Source organism: Tenrec ecaudatus, chromosome 15 (genome assembly GCF_050624435.1).
Source record: "Tenrec ecaudatus isolate mTenEca1 chromosome 15, mTenEca1.hap1, whole genome shotgun sequence".
Lineage (NCBI taxonomy): Eukaryota > Metazoa > Chordata > Mammalia > Afrosoricida > Tenrecidae > Tenrec > Tenrec ecaudatus.
In genome coordinates this window covers 71,544,689-71,561,958 of record NC_134544.1, presented here as the reverse complement: position 1 = coordinate 71,561,958, position 17,270 = coordinate 71,544,689, and the positions used below count along the sequence as shown (strand labels likewise).

Sequence of the window (17,270 nt, the reverse complement as noted above, 5' to 3'; positions counted from 1 at the left end):
GTGGGTTCACTTGGTGCCAGTGGGTTATGGAAATTGTGTCTCCAATTTGTATCTTATTTTGATTGCATTTCTCCAGTAGTTTGTTTTCTGTGTGTTCTGTATTTTGTTTAACAGTATTTAATATTATTATCAGGAATTGTTCTATTTTTCCATTACCTTGGTCTCCACATAATTTTCTTCATGGTATTCTTATTTTAATTATGCCCTTTCATCTGTGACATCACTTATGATATCATTTATAATATTTTTATTAAGATGTTAATGGTTTATATTGTTTATTTTGTAGTTTATTTACTCAATCCTGTCATGGAGAATTTTACAATCGCCCCACATCAATTTTAGAGCATCGTCCCCTGCCCCGCCATAGGTAAATTGCCTCTAAGATGATTTATGCAATCACAATCTGTCCTAGTGCTCCCACCCCCTCCCATCTTCATTAGTTACTCCCCAAATCCTGTTTCCCTCCCGATCTCCCCCTACCTATTCCTATAGACCCTTATAGACATTATTATCAACATGCATCCGCTCTACCTGTACTTCACTGCTGGATGACCCAACAAAAACAAACAAAAATGCGCTAAGGTGGTAAGGGTAAAAACATAATAGTATAAAGACAAACATACAAACAATGTGCAAGAAGGAAAAGACCACCAAAAATATTCAAAAAGCCAGGGAAGAGGTTTCTGTCATAGAACCAGTAAGAAATGCTTGCGCCCAGAACAAATTGAAGTCTCGTCTGTTTGGTGGTCCCCTGGCCAAGTGTTGAATTCAACCTTGCATAATCAGGATGACCATGGTCTCTGACAGTAAGGTTGACGGAGACTCTTGCCTGTGACTAGAGCCATCTGCCAGTGGCTCAGTCTGACCAGATGCTCTGCAGATGGGTTTGGGGCTCTCACCATGCCCATAGGCCTCCACAAATTGGGTGTTCACAATGTGTGCTCTGATGCTTTTCTCCTCACTGTACTGCTGTTTTGTAATTGCCATCTTTGGGTCACACGAGCTGCTGTGCTTTCTCAGTGTGGAGTTAGCAGACTCCTTGCTTAGATGGCTGCTTGTTTGAATACAAGCTTTTAAGACTGCAGACACTGTTCTGATTGATAGTCAGGCACCTTCTGGTTTCTTCACCACTTTGCTGTAGCGCCCTTATATCAAGTGATCATTTCATTAAGCTGAGGATCAAGCAGGGCCATGATGTAAGAACTGATTGTTCTTAAATTGGGGATAGGATTTAGTGCAAGCTCCAAACCCATTCCTTGATCTATTCCTTTATTTCCTTTTATTGGATAAAATTAAAATGATTTAACTTGGGAACCACTGTATAGGTCTCATTGTTCCATAGTTCAATTCTGTCTAAACTAATTGTGGAATTGCTTGCATACTCATAACATGTTTTCCAAATGATAGGGTTCCTTCCCAGACTTCTGGAAATCATCTCCCTTTTGTCTCCTCCACCCTTCAAGCACCCTAAACCCTTGTTATACTTTCGTTCCCTGTGGGCTCAACATCCCTAGGTTTCATTTTCTGAAAAATAATAAAACAAATTACACTGCTTCAAGACGGTGAGCCCCAATGGCGGCACACCTCTGAGAGACAGGCTAATATAGATGAGTATAAGCAGACTGCAATAGGACAGCCACACAGGGTTGCCAGGATAATACAGGTCTTAACACAGCACACTCGCTGTACCAAGACTTGTTTGTTTGTTTGACAACCAATAGTACACAGCTCTTGGTACAGGTCTTTTCTTCAACCCGACACCATGTGTTTTCCTGCTTAAATCCTCAGGTTACAGTGAGTCTGGGGTAGAATCCAATTCCCCCAGTGGAGTTCCCATTTGGGGATCTCACAGATGCAGCTCTGCAGCATGACTTGTACTCTGAGAGTCAGGATTCAGTTTCCCACTGTTCTGTGACATCTGGCCTAGCTTCCCAGGTAAACCCAGAGTCCTAGGTCAGCTCTGCTCTCCCAGTGCAAGACATGAAATACCCTCCCTACCTGTTGATCCCAAGAGCACCTGCAGTCCCTCCTTCCCCCAGTTGGCTGTCAGCTCTCCTTTCCCACACCCCAACAGACACGCACTTATGTTCACCCAAAATTGACTGTTCCATCCCCACTCTCCAGAGCTGCCCACCCCTACCATCAATAAGCCTCACCCCTTTGAGAGGGCCACCACCCTCTCCAGGGGACCTCACCCCAGATCCATATTGCTACCACTCAGCCTCCTGCCCCCTTTCCCGCCACCAATGGATCCCAGATATAAGGTCAGGAAGTGCCCTCTGGCCAAATGACCTCCACTGTACTTACCTTGAACAGGATTTGTGGTTCATGGCACCGGTCCAGCTCTTTCCCAGGTGATCTAGTTCCCAGCCAGAAGACCTGATGGCCAGTAAACTTGAGCTTGTGCCCATTCTGCTACCTTTTCCAAGTGCAGCGGACTTAGATAGCATTTGTCCTTTTGTGCTTGACTAACTTCACTCAGCATGTCTTCCAGATTCCACCACGACTTGAGGTGTTTCATTGCTGCTTTTTAGGGATTCTATTTATTTGTGTGTATGTATCAGAGTGTTTTAAAAAAAATGTATCTACTCTTCTCTTGATGGGAATTTGTTTCCAGCTTCGTGCTATTGTGAACTGTGCTGCAATGATCATGGGGGAACACATGTCTGTTCGTCATCTCTTTCTTATTTCTTTGGGGTATATGCCCAGTGATGGTATTGGTGGGTCATATGGTAGTTCAATTTCCATCTGTTTTATGTATCGCCATATCTCCTTCCACAGTGGCTGTACATATTTACATGCCTACTAGCAGTGTACAAGAGTCCCTATCCCACCAGGCCCTCTCCACCCTTTATTGTTCTCAGTTATGTTTTGTTTTGAAATTGGGATACAGTACTGGGCTTTAGTTGGTATCACATTGTTGTTTTGATTTCCAGTTCCTGGATGACTAAAGACCTGGAACATTTCCACATGTGTTTATTAGCCATTTAACTGTCATCTTGTGTGAATTGTCTGTTCAGGTCTTTTGCCCATCTTATCAAAAGTTTGTTTTTTCCTTGCTATAAGCTTGTAACATTCTGTGGATCTTAGTAATTAGTCTTTTATCTGATGTGTCATTAGATGGAAAATATCATATTCCAGTCTGTGGGCTCTCTTTTTACTCTTTTATTAAATAAACTTTTGATTTACACAAGTGTTTTCTTTTTCATAGGTCCCATTGATCTATTTTACCTTCTATGAAGTATGTTTCTTTTGTTAATTCTGCCAGCCCATGTATTCCCTGAACTAGGCCTCCTAGCAATGTCCTAATTTTCTCACTAATGATCCTGCTAGCTCAGGATTTTACATATAGGTCTTTAATCCACCTCGAGTTTATTTTCATGCATGGAATAAGATATCCAGGTGGATATCCAAATTCTTCTGCAGGTGGATATCCAGATTTTCCAGCACCATTTATTGAGGAGGCACCTGCTTCCTATTTAATGTCTTTTGGGTTGTTGTAAAAATCAATTGTATGTGGATATTTTTATTGTTGATTTTCTGTCCTGATTCATTGGCCTGAGAATATTGGTCTTTAAAAAAAAGTTTATATGCTGTTGGATTCCATTGGCCAGGACTTTGTTGAGGATTTTAGCATCTATATTCATGAGAGATACCGGTCTGCATTTACAGAGGTTATTGTGGTTTGGGGCAAGGGAGGAGTATAATCAATCCACTAGAGTCCCTTATGGACTCTGTGAATTATTCTTAGAAGAGTGAACTTTTATTGTGCTTATAACAGTGGTTTCCTGTACAGCTCAGAATTATCCGCTGTTTATGCGTGGTCCTGGGGTGTAAGTTTTCTAGTACAGTGGATGGCCCAAGGAAGAGGAGTGTACATTCAGAAGTGGATCAGGCTAGAGTCTGGGCACCAGTTCTGAAAGGTACCAGTCCTGTGCAGGAAAACTGCCGGGAAACCTGGAAATGCCAGGTCCCATTTCTACTAGCAGGGTGAGGAGCTTTGTGATTCCTTTCTCAAATCAAAATAGAAACACCTCCACCGACACCTAGCCCCGCTCCTGGAAGATTCCAAGCACTCCTGTTTCCCGAGTGCTGAGACTCTCCACGTGGCCTGGTCTAATCATCTGCAGGAGGGAGCTGGGCATAGCTAGGGATTATCACCAGTGGGAGCTCTCCTCCCTCTGCGGACCTTGTGGTTCAGCATCAAGCCTCCAGTTGTCTCTGCAGGCTTCTGTGGGATGCTCCTGAAGTATCAACTGTTCGGTCGGGAGTTGCCACAGAACCTGTAAGGGAAGCAAAACACAGGAAGGTGCTGTGAACTGGGACGGCATGATTGAGAGCACAGCTGTGCTCTCTGTGGGTAAACCAATTTAAAGGACGCCCGGTATTATATCCCGGTCTCCCAACCCAGCTACCACCCACAAATTTGGCGATCCCACAGCAGCAAGTTGTTCACAGGGGCGATCAAACACTTGGTTTTCCTTTTAAGCATATTTTTTCACTTGCTGTGCTTCAATTTAAAGGTAGATTTATAAAAATAGCCTTATTCTTCCTTCCAACAGTATTCCCCTCTATTGTAGTGTAAGGTCAACTTAACAGCATAATTCTGTTAAACCATTGTCTGTGGTCGCCAACAAAAGCAGTTTACCCACAGACATTGCATGCAACAGAACTTTGCACACACAGAGATGGAGCCGGCTCATCATCAGGAGTGGTTCCCACTCCCCACAGCCAGCGGTCTCACTCTGCGGCCAGTGCAGGGATGGTGGTTTGTAAGCATCCCTCGCTTGTGCTGCTAAAAGAACAGTGTTCCCTCCTCACCGGCAAAGATGACAAAATAGGGCTGTGCTATGAGGCAGAATCTACTGGAAGGCAGGGAGTTCGTTTTCTCGGTGTCTTGTGTTTTTCTTGTAATATGTTTAACAATCAGTTTGGGGATGTTAGCAGGTGATAAGCCAAAGGTAGAAAGGGCAGGCTATAGGACCTAAAGAGTATTTTTGAACACAGAAGCCCTGGAAAGGCAGTTATCCAGCAAGGTCACCACACCCCAGTAGCCAGACTGACATAATTGATCCGAAACACATCTGGCTCAGTCCTGGACTCCAGGGAAGGACAGAGGACTAAATTCGGACTGCCTTCTTCCTCAACTCCCAATTCCTATTCGGGTTCATCTCAGATGTATTTTGCAACTGGGGGTAATACTCTTGAGTTTTGTTATGTGTTTTTCTGTTTAACAGTACAAACCCAGAATTGATAAATGTATAGAGGCAGCAAGACAAACAAGGGTTTCTTGGAGGTACAGTGGGGCAGTGGGTGGGGTAAAAGGGAGCCGATATTAAAGAGTTCAAGAAAGAAGAGGATGTTTTCATACTGATTGTGGTAGCAATAATAAAATACTGCTTGATGTGATTGAACTGTGTTATGATATGGTATCTGTGTTACTCTGGGTAGACTAGAGAAACAAATTCATAGACACTTGTGTCATTGAGAAGTAGCTTTATATACAAGAGCAATCAAATATTGAGAAAACATCCCAGACAAGTCCAGATCAAGTCCTTAAGTCCAATCTTAGACCATATGCCCGATAGCTATTTTTAAAGTCTTCTTCAGACTCACAAAACACATGCAATGATGCCAAACGTAAGAAGAGCACAGGCCAGTGGGTGGGAAGTCTTCCGGATCCGGTTGCATTGTAAGCATCTCAGCGCTGGCATGGGTCCAGCATGGCATGGTTTCTCCAGCTCAGGGCACTAGCATAGTTGCATGTGTCTTGTCAGCTGCAATGTCTCCCAGGGAGTGAACAGAGAGAGACAGAGACAGAGAGACTCCTACATCCAAGGAGGAATAAAGGAGTTCCCAGAATCCTCAGGAGAAGGCCATGTCAACACAGAGGCCACACTGGCTATGATCTGAGTGACTGGCTAGACTCTACCCCTTCACTCTTAATCCTGTCAAATTGACAAATGATTATATGACTACCACAGCTAACTATAAACTGGTTTGGGCAAAAATGAACAATAAAATAAAATGATAAACATAGACTATTTCATTATGAATTTTTTTGGTAAATTCAGTTACTGGCTTATATCATAATCCCTTTTCCTGTTCAATATTTTAAACAGTATTTGATATGTTGTACTGGCAAGGATTTCCATCAGTTTCCAGCTATGTGTGCAAAATTTTCTGTCATACATTGGAACATATTTTTCTCATGAAACATGCAACACAATACTATTTGCAACATTCTTCTCAGGTGTAGTTCAGTGGCATTAGATTATTGTTTTCAACAATTACCAACATCTGCAAAATTTCCCATCAAACATAACAGAAAACCACCCCCAAAATAATTCTGGCTAGAAACTTTCCTCTTAATATCGAATAATTAACTAAAAGTTCCTGTTTCAATTATTTTGAATAGAAGCCTGATTTAAATACTTACCCATTCCTCTGTAAGGAATGCAGCCTAAACCCTGTCGAATAACTTTGTCTTTGAGCCAGATTTTTTATACCAGTACTTTATTGTGGCACATATCTCAATATCAAAATCTTTATAGCTATGTCTGTATATCATACTTCCTTTCACTATATCCAACTCAGTGTTTGCAACTTGTAGCACTCTCTACCTCTAAAGCTTTTCACACTGAGGGACCAGAGATAAAAAATAACCTCAGGGAGAAAGTTGACTTGCAGGGGTGCTAAGAACCCACAGGAGCCTGGATAAAGACTGCAGTTAGAACTGCTGTGCTGACCTCTATGGTAGCTCCACTGCCATGTTTGGAAATCTGCAGAGACAACTCCAGGTCACACTCCTGACCAACAGTCTGAATGCTTATGACCAGAGAAAATGTTACTGTGTGGCCCGCAGAAGTTGGAAGGCAGTGTAAGCCCAGGAAACACCTCTCCTGTATGTGATGGGTTGCTGTCAGCAGGGGGCTCAGAATACCCATCACCCACATAGGGTACTAAGCCATGGGAAGAAAAATGACCTTCTTATGATTTCTGTGGGTTCCTGTAACCCCACAAATAACCTTGTTGTTAGGAAACCTTTTTATTCCAATATTAAAAACATAATATGACAAAGTATCTTTTACCCCTTCCCAAATATTCTGAAATGTTATGGGGACAAAGAGTTTTAGGGATGACATATACTTGATTCCCTACATGGTCAGAGGTATGAAACGATTCAGGTAGGCCTAGTCTTGATTCCATTGCATGGTAAGGATAGAGATCGTATTTAATTTCACCAGATCATCTGTGTACTTCTGATGGTAATGGATGTAAAGCTACATTAAACTTAACATCTGCACAGCTGTCCGCATGATTGGTAGAGTGAAGACCTCAGAGAGAGGGCTGTGTTCTCCCAAGGACTCCACCAGCATTGCTTTTCTAGTGTGAGTCCCAGAGGCAGGGGCCCCATTCAGCCCTTTCCACCTTTACATACCATGCACCTCCCACACGCAAATGCCTGACACGAACCCAAAGGAAACCACAGCACGCATGGACTTAAAATTTATATTCCTTCTCACCCGGAGAGCATTTTCTGGGTGTCACGAATCTTATCCACATGAACATGAAGCATGTGTGGGTTTTCCTCTTCCTGGCAACTCCGGGAGGTGAGTGGTTCAGGGAGTCAGACATGAAGTCTGGGAGTGCAGCATTCGAGCACATGACTCACTGTGTTTCTCTCTATCCCCAGCTGTACAGGCCCAGGTGCAGCTACAAGAGTCAGGCCCTGGACTAGCAAGGCCCTCACAGACCCTATCTCTCACTTGTGCTGTCTCTAGATTCTCTTTAACCTGCTATCATGTGACCTAGGTCCACCAGGTTCCAGGAAAGGGTCTGGAGTGGATTGGGATATGGGAGAATGGGGGCACAAAGTATAATCCAGATCTCCAGTACTGAGTCACCATCACCAGGGACACCACCCAGAACCATGTTTATTTAAAACTGAGCTCTGTGAATCCTGAGGGCACAGCCATGTATTACTGTGCAAGATACCCAGTGATGGGAAGTCAGTGTGAGCACAAACACAAACTCAGTTTCAGCAGAGACAAGGGAATGAAGGCAGTGAGGCTTTCCTCTCAGAAGCTGTGGTTTCCCCACCTTGTCAGCACTTCTTCAGGGACCACCGTGCATGGACTCTAGGGAACCTTCATGCATCTGACCATGCCTTCTTTTCATTGGAATGGGGTTTGTCTATCGTTCACCAGGCAGATTTCAGAGCACTATGTATTGCTCAGACCTCAGTTTACAATTTAGATACAACCTACTGCCATTTGTTGTCAAACTTAGAAATATTTAATACAGTTAAAAAATGATCATGTTGTCTCAAATTTTGTCTACATCCTCAGATATATCTTGAATTTTTTCATTCTAATGAATACTCACTAGTGCACATTGTGCGATAATTTCCTCTTAGAACACCCTAGAAAATATTGTCTATGCCAATACTGTTGTTAGGAAACAAATAATTATTAACAAATTCTCAACAAAATGAATTCAAAAGAAAAAGAAGTACAAAGTGAGGTAAGGGTCTTGCTTCATTTTTCTGCAGGTAGATATCCATTTTTTCTGGTACCATTTATTAAAGATGGCATCTGCTTCCCATTTAATATTTTTTGGGACCTTATCAAAGATCAGTTGCTTGTATGCTGATGTTTTTACTTCTGGGTTTTTGGCTCTTTTCCATTGTTCTGAATATCTGTCATTATGCCAGTACCTCTCTGTTTTGACTACAGTGGCTGTAAAGTATGTGTAAAGTTAAGGTAGAGCAAGCCCTCCGAATAGCCTGATTTAAATACTTCCCCTTTCCTCTGTAAAGAATGCAGCCTAAACCCTGTGGAACATCTTTACTGTCTTTGAGCCAGATTTTTTTTTACCAGTATTTTACTGTGGCATATATCTCAATATCAAAATCTATAAAAATGCCTATATCTGTAGATTATACTTCCTTGAGCTTGTGCCCTTTCTGAAACTTTTTCCAAGTGCAGTGGACTTAGTGGTTAAAATCCTAATGTAGTTGACTGACACACTGAGGGAAACCAAGGAGGGTATTTGCAAAGTCACTATATAGCCAGAGCTTTCCTTCTGCGTGAGATCACTGGTATGTGATGTCACATAACTACCTGTGGAGAGTTTCCCATCTTGACTGAATTGAAGGCTTTTAAATTTTGTAGATTTATGTCAAGAAAACTTAGAAACAAAGGTAAAAGTTTGTTACCCACACTCATTACAGCTACATGATAACTATCCTACAAGAAAGCATTAATGAGACACGGGCTCTTCATTTTTAAAAAAAACTTTTTTATGATTTCAAACTTTACAGAGTAAATTGTATTCCATTGAATTCATACATTGATTGCAATTCTCAAGACATACCAGCATTCTTCCCACTTCAGCCCTCCTTGTGTTTTTATATTAGTCCTCCTTCTTTCCTATTCCTTCTTGCTTTCAAAAGTTCTGATCCATAAGCAAAAGCTCTCTTGATTTAGTATGGTTGATTTTTCTAAGGAGTGCATACCTCTCAGATGTAATTTTTCCCCTCTGAGCCTGTATATTGTTGGGCTGAAACCTGAGTCAGAGGAGTGAGTACAGTTCCAAGAGTGAAGAGTCACTAGAGGCCATAATCTGGGGATTCCAAGTCTACATCAGACCAGTAAGCCTGATCTATTTTATGATTTTGGTTTGTTCCACTTTCTTCTCCCACTCGAATCAGGACCCTCTTTTGTGATCCCTTTAGAGTAATTAGCAGTAGAAGCTGGGCACCATCTAGTTCTTGTCTCAGGGTTGTGGTGGTTGATGGTCCATTCATCCTCAGGATGAATTGTCCCACACACCTTCTATTTTCTTTATTTTTAATTTATTGTACTTCTGTGCTGTCACCTGGGGGAGGGGGAGGTAACAAAGAGAATGCAAGTGTGGCAGGCACAACTGGCAAGTAGGTGGGCACTCTACTGGTTGGAACATCTGTGATCCAGAAACAGGTTCAGCTCTCTTTCAGGCACTGAAAGCTGGAAGAGCATACACTCTGCGGAAGTCTGGAAGGTCATTTGCCCCCAAAATGGTGGGCCATGTCAGTAGAGGGACAGCAACACAGAACATGGGTACCCATATGGTAAGTCCCAACTGTCCTTTCCCACACTTGGCCCAGGCCAAACTCCAGCACCTCTTCATTTGTTTTGAAAGCGTTGTTAAACTAACTCCAATGAAAGGTTTCTTGTTGAAAATTTCTCATGTTTAACAAGATCTGACATCCAATATAAGATGTTCCACATTTAATTCATGCAAAGGGCTTCTTTCCTGTGTGAAATCTCTGATGTGCTGTAAAGCATTGCGTCTGGCTGAAAGCTTTACCACACTCACCACAGACATAGGGTTTTTCTCCTGTGAATTTGTAGATGAATTTGAGATTTCCTTTAAGAATGAAGGTTTTGCCACATTCACTACATATATGGGGTTTCCCTCCAGTATGAGTTCGCTGATGAACAGTGAGAGAAGTCTTCTGGATAAAGCCTTTGCCACACTCACCACATACATAGGGGTTTTCTCCTGTGATTTTGTAGATGAGTTTTGAGATTTCCCTTACAGATGAAGCTTTTGCCACATTCACTACATTTATGTGGCTTCTCTCCAGTATGAGTTCGCTGATGAACAGTGAGAGAAGTCTTCTGGATAAAGGCTTTTCCACAGTCACCACATACATGGGGTTTCTCTCCAGTATGAGTTCGCTGATGAACAGTGAGAGCAGTCTTCGTGATAAAGGCTTTTCCACATTCATCACACACATGGGGTTTCTCTCCAGTATGAGTTCGCTGATGAACAGTGAGATCGTTCTTCATTAAAAAGGCTTTGCCACATTCACCACATACATGGGGTTTCTCTCCAGTATGAGTTCGCTGATGAACAGTGAGAGCATGCTTCAAGATAAAGGCTTTTCCACATTCACCACATACATGGGGTTTCTCTCCAGTATGAGTTCGCTGATGAACAGTGAGAGCACGCTTCCGAATAAAGGCTTTTCCACATTCACCACATACATGGAGTTTCTCTCCAGTATGAGTTCGCTGATGAACAGTGAGAGAAGCCTTCTGGATAAAGCCTTTGCCACATTCACCACATACATGGGGTTTCTCTCCAGTATGAGTTCGCTGATGAACAGTGAGACCATCCTTCCTGAGAAAGGTTTTTCCACATTGACCACATACAAAGGATTTCTCTCCAGTATGAGTTCGCTGATGAACAGTAAGTTTACTCTTCCTGATAAAAGCTTTTCCACACTCAACACATACATGGGGTTTCTCTCCAGTATGAGTTTGCTGATGAACAATGAGAGCAGTCTTCGTGATAAAGGCTTTCCCACATTCACCACATACATAGGGTTTCTCTCCAGTATGAGTTCGCTGATGAACAGTGAGAACATCCTTCCTGAGAAAGGCTTTTCCACATTCACCACATACATGGGATTTCTCACCAGTGTGAGTTCGCTGATGAACGGCAAGCTTACTCTTCCTGATAAAAGCTTTTCCACATTCACCACATATGTGGGGTTTTTCTCCAGTATGAGTTCGCTGGTGATCAGTGAGAGCAGTCTTCCTGATTGAGACTTTTCCACATTCACCACATATGTGGGGTTTCTCTCCAGTATGAGTTCGCTGATGAACAGTGAGAGCATGCTTCAAGATAAAGGCTTTTCCACATTCACCACATACATGGGGTTTCTCTCCAGTATGAGTTCGCTGATGAACAGTGAGAGCACGCTTCCGAATAAAGGCTTTTCCACATTCACCACATACATGGGGTTTCTCTCCAGTATGAGTTCGCTGATGAACAGTGAGAGAAGCCTTCTGGATAAAGCCTTTGCCACATTCACCACATACATGGGGTTTCTCTCCAGTATGAGTTCGCTGATGAACAGTGAGACCATCCTTCCTGAGAAAGGTTTTTCCACATTGACCACATACAAAGGATTTCTCTCCAGTATGAGTTCGCTGATGAACAGTAAGTTTACTCTTCCTGATAAAAGCTTTTCCACACTCAACACATACATGGGGTTTCTCTCCAGTATGAGTTTGCTGATGAACAATGAGAGCAGTCTTCGTGATAAAGGCTTTCCCACATTCACCACATACATAGGGTTTCTCTCCAGTATGAGTTCGCTGATGAACAGTGAGAACATCCTTCCTGAGAAAGGCTTTTCCACATTCACCACATACATGGGATTTCTCACCAGTGTGAGTTCGCTGATGAACGGCAAGCTTACTCTTCCTGATAAAAGCTTTTCCACATTCACCACATATGTGGGGTTTTTCTCCAGTATGAGTTCGCTGGTGATCAGTGAGAGCAGTCTTCCTGATTGAGACTTTTCCACATTCACCACATATGTGGGGTTTCTCTCCAGCATTGAGATCACTCTTCCTGGTGAAGCCTTTCCCACATTCACTGCATATATAGGACATTCCTGCCACATGAGAATCCTGATGTCCCTTGAGGTATGACCCACTTTTGAAAGTTTTCCCACATTGCAAACATTTATATAGCTTTTGTCTTTCATGACTTTTTTGATAATGTTCATTGAGTTTGAACACTTTCTTGAATTTTTGCCCACACTGACTGCATTCATAGGTCTTACCTAGTATATCAATAACCTGGTGCTCATAGAGCACAGAGTCCTCGATGAAGGTTGTTCCACATTTATTACCTGTGTGTGGTTTATCAATTTCATCAGACTCCTGATGTTGAATGCATTGTGACTTCATGAGCCTGGGTGGTTCACACTCAGGGAATTTCATTTCAGTACAAAATCGCTCTTTTTCAATGTGGAGAAAAGTTTTCTCATCTTCACTGAGCACAACTGACTTCTGTATTTTGTTGCTTCTGTTCTGATTTAATTCTAGAATGATTAAATCTGATTTTACAATTTTTTCATGTAATCCAAACATCTCATCATTTTCCTTTGGAGGAAAATTATTTTTATGCTGAGGATATGTATTAAATTTAGAGCATTGTTCTATTCTGTCCATGCGTCTTTCAAATTGCAAGTGCTCAAGCAAATGATCATCATCTTTCTGGATTTCTATAAAAGAACAGAACATTAACTCTTTTCAACATCTTGGTTTACAATGGACCCCTTAAAATACGCATTGATACAAAGTAGATCTTTAGTGACAATCCTCTTTTATGAATATAAATAAAACACTATCCTTAATGTTTATTGCCCATTGAATGAAATACAATCATGTAAACAATTCAAATGATAAAAAATAGTTTTTATAGAAATCAAGTTGGATATGAAAGTGATGAATAGACACAGATTTGATATTTGCTTAAAGAAGTACATGAAAACATAAAACAAACATAACAGAAGGAAGACATTGAGACCAATAGACCACAGGAGTGATAAGACTTGCTAATTCCAGTGATTAGAGGTTAGATGTATTCATTTCATCCATCTTTACTGAAAGACAACTAAGTACTAGACAAAGTTGGAAATGTAAAACATGCCAAATGTTCTACTTGGGAGAAAACCATTTTTTACAGGTATATATGAAAGGGACTAGGGTACAGAAACACATTCTTTATGTTAATGGAGCCTGTATTCTAGCTCACAGCTCTCATCTTACAGTGTTGTCCTTGGTGGCGTGTAGGTGGCTGTGATGCCAGAAGCACTGCCACCCAGTGTTTAAAATACAAACAGGATCACCCATGGTGTACAGGTCTTAGTGGAATCTCCAGAAATAAGGACTGGGAGGAAGACCTGGTGATCAACTTCTGGAACATGAACTCCTCAGGTTTAATGGCAATGAAGTAACACTGAGGAAGTACTAAATCCTTAAAGTACAGTCAACAGTAATGATGTGGATGGAGGAAGAGCTTTGGGGACCTTCAATGCTTGACATGGCATGACTGAAAATGAGAAAAAAATAGCTGCTAACATCCTCTAATCATTGGAAAATGGCACACATGCAATATTATCAGGAAAAATTTGCAAGTTGTCAAAACAAAACGGAACGGTAAAAAATTGATAGTGTATGCATTATTCAACTGTAATAGACTGGTACTGGCTATTTTTAATTAGGTAATCAAGTGGTTTATAAGGCTGAGATTGACAAATTCAAGAAGATTGGCATCATATTCATTATCCAAAAGCACACTTCAGTGTCTTCCCTGATGTATAATCTTGTCAGTGGTAGGCTAATATTCATATGCCTGCAAGCAAGACCAGTTAGTACAAGTGTTATTTAGTTTTGTGCGCCAATTAAAGCAAATATAGAAGCATTCACTAAGTTGGAGAAGAGTCCCAGTCACATTCTCTTAATTAAAAATCATGGCCACAATATCCTCTCATTATAGTGCTACCTTAATGATACCTCATACAAGCACAGGGCTAATTACTATCTGCCAGCAGCTTTAACTACAAAAGCAGACATGTTGTTATTGTTCTCCCCGCTCAGGAGACAGTTACTCCACTCCACCTACCCTCAGCACTGGTCTTAAGTTGGTCATCCAATTATTTCAGGGATCCTCAAGGTAAAGATCCTGCCTACCTTGTTAGGTAGGTAGGTGTCTGCCTGTGCATGTGGGGGGGTGGTGGTGTAGCAGGGGGAGCTGCATGCCATGAGATTATATAAATTGGTGAAAGAATGCAAAGCCTTTTTATTTCTGCTCTTCAATTACACAACTCTTCTTTAGGAACCATCCAGAAGGCATTTAAGAGACAAAGTGATAGTTGATTCCTTTAGTGACAGCAACAAAGAGAACCTGATTGCTTTTAAAGCTAGGCATCTTTCAGCTGAGTAGCAAGAAGTCAGGCGCCTGAAGCAGCTGTATACTAACATCTTCCTGGAGGGCAGTTGTGGGGAAAACTCTATCTGGAGATTGCGCATTAGCAATTCTACCTTTGGAGCTTGTGGAGGTTTTCTTCCAACACTAGTACTGGTCTCCCAAGCCCTGTGGTCAGAAGTATAGAGATAAGGCTGCTCACACTTTCATCTAGGTTCTGTTTTCCACAATAAAGAAATTGATGGGAGAGGGGATAAAGGAGAGCTGATATCAAGGAATTCAAGAAGAAAATGTTTCAAACTGTGGTAGCAATTGTACAGTACTGCTCCATGTAATTGAACTATGGGATGTAATGATATCTCTAAGAGCACCCCCAAAAATATATTTTTAAAATATGTATTGAAAATTTCACATGAATTTTTCAGCCTGACATTGATCAATCATACAATGATGTACACTGATGAATGTAAAATTTGGGGAAAGTATCAGTAGTTGGAAAATGTGACCTTAGGAATAGAAATGACACGCAAGTTTACTGATAAAATTTTGGTACTAATGATGAATTCATAGCAAATTCCTTATTAAACACCAGAAATGGAAACTACACATATGGATCTTTCAGAATGGAACAAATGGAAATCATATCAACCACATCTATAGAAAGAAATGGTGGAGAAGCTCATTAGTCAAAACACGCCTAGGGGTTAACTGTGGAACAGATCATAAATCGCTAAAATCCAAGTAGAAGCTAGCCAAAGTAGCTAGAGCACAAGCTTAGAGACTATGTAAAGAATAAACTTGAGGAATAAAAGATTGACTGAGGACTAATGACAGAGACCAGATGGGATGTGGGATGACATGAAAGCCAACTTACACATGGAAATCAAAAGGCTACTCAAAATACAGAAAAGAAAAGAGAGCAATATTGAATATACTATGCATTGTTTGAGTAACAGCAATAAAATCTATTGGAATATACTGCAAAAATATTCTTTAGAAGCAGCAACGGTCATCGTTCGTGTATTGGAACCTGTTAAGAAATAGTGGGTCTAAGGAAGGCACACTGTAAACTAAGGAATACACAGCAGACATGTGCGTAATGAAGAAAGCAAGAATATAAGATGCTGATTGGAGGAACAGACAACTTCAAATAAAAATCTTCCAGGTAAAAAAATATTGAAGGTACAGTGCTAAAGTATGTTCTAAGCTGATAACAATTTTCTTGCTAGGAAGATGATTTTAGATACCTAAAAATAACAGAAGTCATAAATGTGTTTCACCAAAAGGAGTAAAATATGGAGAAACATGTCTGTTAAAGAATTCCAACAGAGAAAGAATTTGGCCATCTCTCTAAGAAAACAGAATAACTTATGTCACCTGCATGAAGAAAACTTTAAAGGAACAGGACAACAAACACGAAAATGGACACCAAAACCTTTAGAGAAACTCCGAGGGGGGAAGCTAAGGAAGCCCAAAGGAGACCTGCTTATGGTGGGGGCTCAAGATCCAAGATGGTGCTGCACAATACAAATGGCAATCCACTCTTATTCAGTAGGGGATGAATGTGCTGAATTCAGAGGACAGTTATAAATTAAGAGTTATCTGTTTGGAGAGAGGCTTGCAAGATAGATTTTCATAGTAAAGTGGAAACATAAAAGAAGGGAATATTTCAGAATGTTAAAGAAAATTATGGCAGCAAACATATAATAGTGTAAAACAAGAAAATAGAAATCTCATCTCATAAGAGCTACAGGTGCACTTCCCTCAACATCTAGGACAAGTGAACTCTCACATTCAAAGTAGCACACACTTTTATGCAATTTCGGACACGTATCATAGATATGAGGCCTTCTCCTTGTTGAATCAACTACCCCAGCCAACTCCCCTTAAGGTATTTTGACCATGCATCTGAAAAAATTCCACTATAGCTTGCTTCTACTACCAAACACAGTTCTCTTGTTCCAACTGAGAGAAAGCTTCTGGGGTGACAACTAGATAACCTGTTTATGAGAAATTACAGACTCTTAGACACCAACATTAACGTAACGTTTGTAAAGCCTGTAGAATTTTGTATTTCTAGGAAAATAATGTTCAAAGGAACAAAGTAAATAGTGTTCTCTCAAGGGTAAAAGACCTAACCCACTAACCTAGGATGAGACAATGCAATGAGAATCGACCTCTTTGAGAATACCACAAACACCGCAAAGTTTTTAACACATAAGACAGGAAAAGCCAGTGACGAGGTCAATGACTTGAGAATTCTCCTCACCAATGGAAACCAGGTTGCGATAGTTCTCCAACATCACATCCTGATATAGGGTCTTCTGAGCAGGGTTCAGGAGCTGCCATTCCTCCCGGGTGAACTTTACAGCCACATCGTTGAATGTCAGTGGTTCCTGTAGTAAGAGGAGTCTACTAAATGAAGTATTTTCCATTTGAAAATTAAAAAAAACTCTTACAGTAAAGAAAACAAAACAGTAATAAAAACTACA

The 17,270-nt window shown here is 41.1% G+C and overlaps 1 protein-coding gene across 1 annotated transcript in view; it reads right to left on the bottom strand.

Annotated features, from left to right (window-relative positions):
* LOC142427506 (uncharacterized) overlaps nt 1–17,270 on the bottom strand; it is a 68,554-nt gene that overhangs the window by 44,675 nt on the left and 6,609 nt on the right. Inside the window, exons 2-4 of the mRNA XM_075532745.1 lie at nt 12,629–12,697; nt 12,045–12,457; nt 10,701–11,969 (exon numbers count right to left, since the gene is read on the bottom strand). Of these exons, the coding sequence (XP_075388860.1) occupies nt 10,701–11,969; nt 12,045–12,457; nt 12,629–12,697 (1,751 nt within the window). The remainder of the gene's footprint in view (nt 1–10,700; nt 11,970–12,044; nt 12,458–12,628; nt 12,698–17,270) is intronic.